An 8,640-nucleotide genomic window follows, 5' to 3' on the forward strand; every position below is an offset into this window, starting at 1 on the left:
TACCCTTGTTTTTTTCATTTCCATAAGATCAGCAATATATAAGAAAAAGATGTGAAGGTACATATGTCCAAGAAGCGTATGAGAAGAGTTTTAAATTAAAACATGTATTATATTAATTCAGTATACGCATGAATAGACGTATGCATATATTCAAGAAGTGTCTAAGAAGTTTCTGATAGAAGCACCCTGGTAACATGGGTTACATATGTACGGAAAACAGATTCATGGGCAATATGAATACTAAAACCTCGTGTGATCACACCTCAAAACTTTTATCACAATTACTTAAATTTATCTATCACAGTCACAGTTATTCCTGATGGCCTAAGCAACTACCGACACAAACTTGCATGCTCAACAACATCAAGACACATTCACATAAAACAATGGCAATTTTATTTGCAAATGTTGCAATGCAGATGCTATCATAAGAAAATCAGAAAGGCGATAGTTAGGAAATGCAAAGGTGTAACACCTATAAAAACTACCTTTTCCTATTAATGCGAACAGCCAGGATTGATGTCAAAAAATTTAGTTCTCGCAGCGGAACTCCAGTAACAGTATTGAACATACATAGGCGACGAGGGGATAAGAAAGGCTGTTTGAGTCAAGTAGAAAGACAAAAAACATATTTGGTTATATTATTTATTTACAATTGTTCAAAGGAAAAACTTAGAGAACAAACAGATTTTGAAAATACCTGCTCCCCTGCTCCAACTATAGCAACAAGATTTGAGCTAAATAGCATTTCAACAATGCTAAATGCACCAGTAACTGCCAAAATATGAATAGGAACATGACTTTATATGTAAAAAGAGCTGGAAATGCATTTTAGTGAGAAGTAGTGCAGAAAAATATTTTGTGCATCTATTTGTTAGTAAGATAAATTAAAGCAGTCCATAGCATCACCTAACATCGAGGTTCATTGATATTGCACAAGCTAAGATATAATCAACATGGATCTTTTAATATCAATGCTTTTTCATTTTAAACAGTCTATAACATCTTCTTACGCATCTTAGTCCTACATAGGCTTGTTGAGCTAGCATGCAATGTAAATGCTAGTTTAGTAACAGCGGAGAGCAAGTCGATAGACGACAAGACTTAATACAAGTGTAAATACTAACTGAAACAATCGGATGGTGAAATTTGAAATATGAAATTAATGCCATTCGTTTTAACTCGGAGACAGCACTAAAGCTGAATTTCAAAAGAAATATAGCTACTATATTAGACATCTCTATAATTTGTTCAATTTGTGTGTTTAAATGTTTATTGAGGTGGGAGATTGCATGGTAAGTTCAAGGAAGCATGTAGAAGATTTATGGGATGAAAGAGAAGGGTCTTAGTTGGTGGATGCAATCCTCGAAGAAACACTATTCGTGGAGAGATAATAGGATATAGATGGAATTTGCAACTTTTTCACGAAATATCTGGGAAATTTAGCAAAATCTTGGCATTAAATTTAAGAATAGAAAGAAAAATAGCATGAAGTGCTTTTGGTACCCACAAAGATCCTGAAATAGGTGATGTGTGGACAGCCACAAAAGAGAAGAAAAGAAATAGAGGATGCAGGATTTTACGGCCGCAGCAACATGTTAGGGTTTTCCCTATATGCTTTCATCAAGTGGATGGATCCGTATTCTTTCTAAAAAATATTTTGTTTCATCATTTATTAACCTCAGAGGGGCAACATGTGGGCTGGACGATCAGAAGATTAAGTACGATAGAGCACCAATGTGATTGTTTAACTTGGATTAGTAATTCTTATTCTGATATGGACCTATTGTGTGGTTGTTTTTCCTTGTATATGTATTTTGCTCTTATTTTGGTTAATCACTACTCAATACATGTGAATCCTACGCATTACCAATCTTCAAGTAGTTGATGCCGTTTGCATCCAAACTAGAAAACAATGACTAATTAGCTATCTTTAATTGTATTCTGAAATTTCTGTGCTTTAACCACTTAAATTTCTTTGTTTAAGCATCAAAAGCAATCAACCAACAATCACAATTTACCTACTCACAAGTGTCAAAAGTGCAAAAACAAGGGGGGAAATAATTTAAAATTGAGGGTGAAAGAGATGATACTTCTCTCATAGGACAGCCTTCCATTGCTCGCATCGAATATCTTAAACCCATCCTTCGTGGCTACAGCAAAGTAGCTGTGATCATTTAAACAATTTTTAAAAAAAAAATCAAAATTTGGGCCAAATTGATAGAAAAGGTCGAAACTTTTCACAACTATGTGTAAATTCCAAGTTCAGTGAAGAGAAATCTAAGAGACAAGGAGATTGAATCAAAACCCTAAACGTAATTATCATGAAAAGGGACTAGGGTGTTACCTGTTGTCTTGATTGAAGGAGGCGCAGATGACGGAGGAATCGCTCGCCATGGGGCGTAGTGGTGTTTTTGTCGTTAAGTCCGCACTAATTTTGAAATTCGGTTGCTTTATGCGTGGACTTGAGAGCCGGAGGTAGAAATATGTACATATAAATGGGAAGGAAAATCTGCCGAAAGACTTCTAAATAGAGGGGGTGTTTTGATAAATTGCTTGCTTTGTTCCTTCAAAAGAATCCGAGATTGCGAGGAATCATGTGTATTATTGAGAATTGAGAATTTATTAATAAGAAGAAAGCTTTTATATAGTTAATCGGTTATTGTTAAAGGTTAACTGTGAGGGGTGGAAACGAATTGAATCCAATATCATACTATTCGAATTAGATTCAGATTGCGATACTCCAATTAGGGGCTGTTTGGTTCGTTTTTCATATATTAGGAAATACAATTCCATGTAAAAAAATTCAAGTTTTGGGTTTTTAAAACTTTTCTAAGAAATAAATTGCTTAGGTTTGGTTCACACGTAAAACATGGTGGGAAAACAATGTATACAAATTTCTTGTGTTTGGTTGGTATAAAAAAAGGAAAAACTTTTGTTGATTAGACATTTTCCACTTTTCTTGTATTTGGTTTGTATTGAAGTGTGTAGTAAAAAATGTATGCAATCACCATAATAAGTTTACCCTCACTAAAAATAAATTTATTTGTGATCGTTATGAGAGGTAATCTTAGCAAAATAAAAGTGTGAATGTAACTATAAATATCTCTTTGACATAAAAATCATAAGAAACTTGTAATAACATGATTAATCGTTATGAACTATGTACGTGATTTGACATGAAATATACCTGTTAGACATGAAAAAATTACACAAAAACGGTTTAACATGAAAAAACAAATTAAACCTGTAATAACCTGATTATTTATAATTTTATGAAATATGTACCTGAATTAGTGAAAGTTTCTTATGAAACCTGTAAAAAAAACTATAAACGGCCTGATTAGTCATAAATATATATGTATATGACATGGAAAATCGCATCAAATCTGAAAAGACCAAACATGTATGTAATGGAGACTAAGTAGTTGAGTCAACTATAAGAAACAAAACCAGTTAGGTTTCAAAACCATGAGCGCTTCAAAACCATGGTCAATACCAATAAAAAATTTATTGATCCAAATAAATATTATCAGATTCAACATCCAACCACCAAGTAAACGTACTAGTCCATAAACATCTATAAAACGCAATGTTCACATACCAAATTCTAACCAAGAAAAAAATATGAGTAAGAAAAGTAAAGGTATTGGTGAATTTTCATCTACACTATTATCAAAAGTAAGAATATTTAAAAAATTTATGATAAACAATGGAGCTGTTTATTTTAATGTCAAATTACTATGTTTTTTTATCAGCGTGGAAGGATTACTAAACATGAACAAACATTTGAAGAATGGATTGCCTATACGGATAGAAATCAAGAGCAAGATGAAATGTGGGATATCATGAAATTAGCAGAAATTATTCTAAAAGCTAATGCTATAAAAGTTATAGACCGAAATAAAAATTGGAAGTGCCCTTACTGCAAAGATATACCCAACATTTTTTGTGATAAAAATCAACTCCTAGCATACACCCATGAAGTTGGTTACAATGAAGTTGTTGCCAATTTGAGTAAGGAATATATTGGAGAGCATCGTGGTCTAGGAATCTATTTAAAATCGCAAAATGAAAGCTTGGACATGTACTACTTTGCTATTATCGTGTACTACTTTGATAATTTATGCATGTTCAAATTTGAATGAACTTTATTATCGTGTACTACTTTGATAATTTATGCATGTTCAAATTTGAATGAACTTTATGATTAAAAAATCATTTGAAAACATTTGTTGACATCACATAAAATAAAAAATCATTTGAAAACATTTGTTGACATCACATAAAATAAACCAGCCACATGTATATGCAAATTATGGCTGAGGGCTCAAAACTTGATCAATATAATCATTGTTAGCCATCCAGTATAATATCAATAGATATTGCAGATTGCTAATCTCAGAAAATTTGACAATCATCATAGCCTAAAAGTAAAAAAGTCATCAATGTAAACTTGTGAAAAAAACATGAATACACGAATTAAAAACAAAAGATAATAACTAGAAAAAGTAAAACATAGAGTTACATGAGCATAAATAGTACAAACAAATATGAAAATTAAGTCTCAGTAGTTACATCATGATTATACTTATCACAGTAGTCCACCCACATCGCCCAAACAATGTCATCCCTAAGAGTCTTCCACTCATTTTTTTAAATTCAGATTGCTCTCTTTAGGTCTGAGTTTGAGTAAAATTAACTAAATTATTATTTTTCATCTCACCATCAATATCTTTATTAAATTCGAACTCATTAAGTAGTTCATCACTTGGATCCACTTTTGTAATAAAATTATAAAGTATTGTGCATGCCAATATGATATCTACTTGTGTAGGAAATGGGTAACGCGACTTAGCACACAAAATCTTGAAACGATTCTTCAATGTGTGAAATGCAGATTCAATTTTAGACCTCAAAGAAGAATGTCTTAGATTGAATAATTCTCTTCTATTCTTAGGTGTTTTACTCGAATGTTCTTTCAAATGATATTGAACACCTCGGTATAGAGAGATAAAACCTGGTATGGTGGGGTACCCAACATCACACAGATAGTATTTGCCTACAATTTTATTAAGAAAATTGTTAAGGAAGCCAAGTTTGCATATTAAAATTAAAATATTTTAATTTAAAATTTTACATAATCACCATCATAGACTTTCAATCCATGTGGTTCTGGAGAGTCCTATAATCATTTACAGACCCCTCCCAAGCTGCTAAAATATATGTGAACAATTTGTTTGGGGTGCAAGCTGCAAGCACATTCTGTGTAACACCTTTGCAACCTCGAAATCGTGCAACAAGATTAATCGGAAGTATTACAACAACATGAGTCTCATCTATCATACCAATGCAATCCTATAATACGTGTATCACATCACTAAGTTAACGTTTATTTTCATTGATTATACATGTAGTTGTGCTTAAAGTGTAGATATACCTTGAATAAGGGTAGTATAGCGGGTTGTTAACGATCTCTTGGGGAATGTTATTGGAGGCTTATCTCATGTAGCATCCACGCAAGCAAATAATTACTTATAATACCTTGTTGAAATATCTACTGACTGTCTCCCCTAATCTTATAAAATGAGATCTCACAATACGATTTTTAAATTTATGACCCAAAATATTCAGAATCATGATAAGTTGTTCTTCCACTATTATATTCATTGAGTCTTTTAGCAGCCTATTGTTCCTCATTATACTTGCTAGTTTAACAAAAGCACCACTCCGCATTCTAATGTAGTTTACCCAACTATAACTAAAACCATTATAAATATGCTCTATGTGTTCAATTCTAGCCCTCTCTTGTTTTATTTTTTCCTCACCTGGATCACTACGAATTGATCTACGTCTAGCTTGCATTCTCATATGAATGTAAATATTATAACAAAAACAAATAGTGCAATACCTTGAACCATATTAACAATACTTTTTCATCCATACAATCCCCATCGACATCCATCTGCAATGTGTAGGCATCGAAAACTGCCTATAGGTCTCCACAAACGGTTCAGTGTTAAAGAACGACGATGAACGTCACTACCCAATCCACAGGAGTCCAATCGACGTCGATGAACGACTGAAGTGAATCGACGAGCTACGTGAGCAGACAGGATTTCGGAACAACGAAGACCCGGACTAATCGGAGACCCGGCGGTGTTCACAAAAAGGACAACGCCCTTCGTGCCTCGACCACTCTACAGATAATCCAACCACCAGAGCGGATCGAACTCTTCGTCAAGCATCCGACGCACCCGGAATCACTCAAATCCGAGTTCGGACGAAGAATCTACAGGGAAGACAACGAAATACACCTAAACGGAGTCCCGGCAAGTCGAAATACCCCGGGGGTGTCTAGGAAAAGCCTAGACACCCCAGGGGTGTCTCGGCCTGGCCGAGACACCCCAAGGGTTCTAGGCCCCCTAGACCCCCCTACACACTCCTATATGCCTATAAATAGACCCCTAGTGCCTTGCTTTTAGGAGGAGGATTTTTGGAGAGCCTTGGCGAAGCCCTGCTGCAGCAAAGAGTGGTCGAACGCTTCAACCAAGGAGGAGAGGTCTACATCAGTCTTCATCACCCATTCCCCGTCTGATCCTTAGTATTAAAGAGAGAGATCCCTCGTGTGATGGTTCCGGACCTTGGCAGAGAGTTTAAGATACCAGGGTACAAGCGGGACATTAACTCGGATTGTCGCCCGTGCCGATGCTTCGCTTTGCTGCCTATGGTTGATGGTGATGACGCTTTCGGAATTCTCCAGTCTTTGGACTATCCTTCTTCTTCGCTGGAAACGCCTAGGCTTAGCTTCAGGGGACGTTCCGGTGGAGATTCCTCGTTGAACAACCGAAATCTCACTTGGAGCTTCAGGAGCAACAGGCATTCTGATAACACCGCCTTTGATGATGTTGGCACACGGACTAGTGAGGCTCCGTGTCTGCGTGGGTCGTCTCTCGTTTCCGAAGATTTTATTCGCATGACCCCAGCTCTATAATACAACCATACAGTTTTGATAACTGGAGCAACCTACAGAGTGTTGGTACGCATTTTCCAGATACAATATTATCATCATCAGACGAATAGACGCTTTATTAGCCGTTCTGCAGAGTCGCTCGTTCTAGTCTACGCTTTTGTGAACGTAAAAACTTAACGGGCTCTTGAACTTCGGACAGCAACGCCGATGCGGTCGCAATAGGGGTTTTCCCGCTTTGATATTTTCCTAGGGGGAGTTAGAACGACGGCGCCCAGTGCGGGTTTTCAATCATTAGGGGACCTTTCAACGGACAATCGGCTGCCTTGATAGGTACTTTATCTCGGATTGCCACATGGTATTGGGAGGGACGGCGAGGCGACCTTTGCACAGAACCTGGATGTTAAGGTCGCGTTGATAACATGACCCCCCGGAGGTGCGGGGTAAGGGGAACAGGGACTTAGCTTTCGTGAAGGTTGGGCAGCAACAGTCTTCCACTCTCGTTCTTAGGCGTTGGGTTCCGCTTTAGCATCCATAACACTTGCTTGAGTTTTGGCGAGTCTTGAAGGCACCTCTTCTTCTGCATCTCCTCCAGCTTTCTGTAGGAGAGCTCGAGCAATTTGTGCGGGCGAGCAGGGCGCGGCGGCTTCTTGATTATCTCCGTCGAGTGGAACTGAGTCCTCATGACACGAACCCACTTGTTCGTTTCTAGGGCCAGGGATGGAGGAGTTGGTTGGCATACCGTTGTTGTGCTCGCCAGGCGCTGTCTCGATTTGAGATCTCCGTTGTAGCGGAGCCGCGTTCCATAGGCCCTCGCAAGCCTTGGCCATTTGAAAGCAGAGCAAAGCGTTGATGCCGCCTTTGGAGCGTCTCTTTGATACAGCTGGAGCGCCTTGAGCAGCCATCTTCTTTGGGGAGGAAAAGCCCGGATCTGGGGGCGATCTCGACCACGTTGGGCGACGCGGAGACGCCGACGTGGTGCGAGTGTAAGCGATGGCTAGGGGATCTTGGGACTTTGAGCCGAGGTCCCGCGAACAGGACTCTGGAGGAGGATGCACTTCTGCGCCTTATTGGAGAGGCGGATCTGGAGGAGGAGGAAGAAGAGGTACTCTTCGAAGCTTCTGGCTGATCGAAACTCGTATTCGATCTGCTTCATTCAAGCGGCGCGGATCTTGAATGACGGTTGCGTCAGCGTAACGGCGTCGGTAGCGATGCCGTTGCTCGCCAGTGTGGTTCGCTCGAGCTTGTTTTTCGGGGGAAAGTTTGCTGTTTCTATTGGCTTTTGAATTGTTACCACTTCAAGCGCTTACAAAAGAATCGGATAAAAAGTCGTCTTTTTATAGACCTCCTCGTGCAACAAAACAAAGATTAGCAACTTTATATCGAAAATAACACTGAGATCCCGTTTTGGTGCGGTCTCGCTTGCGGTGGGTCTTTGCACTGTGACGGGGACGTCAATATCCGCGTGGACACCGGGGGCAATGCAGATACTGATTCGCGGCATAATCGGACAGAGCTTCGTGATCGGCGTGAGATCTAGAAACGTTCTGATCCCAGAAATATGCGGACAGAAGGATTTCGTCGATACCGCGTGAGATGCTAGAAGCTTTAAAGCGTCAATCTCGGCTAAAAGCGAGATATTACTCTTCTTAGTATTATACGCCTAGGGC

General features: G+C 38.4%; 1 protein-coding gene across 2 annotated transcripts in view; it reads right to left on the reverse strand.

The window, feature by feature from the left end:
* The window catches only part of LOC109840534 (autophagy-related protein 18b), a 13,016-nt gene extending 10,476 nt beyond the window's left edge, over positions 1–2,540 (reverse strand). Inside the window, exons 1-4 of one of the 2 annotated variants that reach the window (XM_020409210.1) lie at positions 2,348–2,540; positions 2,094–2,153; positions 701–774; positions 489–598 (exon numbers count right to left, since the gene is read on the reverse strand). In XM_020409210.1, coding sequence (XP_020264799.1) covers positions 489–598; positions 701–748 — 158 coding nt within the window. In that variant the 5' untranslated portion in view covers positions 749–774; positions 2,094–2,153; positions 2,348–2,540. Of the gene's footprint in view, positions 1–488; positions 599–700; positions 775–2,093; positions 2,168–2,347 lie in introns of both variants that reach the window. The other variant, XM_020409208.1, reaches the window with a different exon arrangement.

This window comes from Asparagus officinalis, chromosome 5 (genome assembly GCF_001876935.1).
Source record: "Asparagus officinalis chromosome 5, Aspof.V1, whole genome shotgun sequence".
Lineage (NCBI taxonomy): Eukaryota > Viridiplantae > Streptophyta > Magnoliopsida > Asparagales > Asparagaceae > Asparagus > Asparagus officinalis.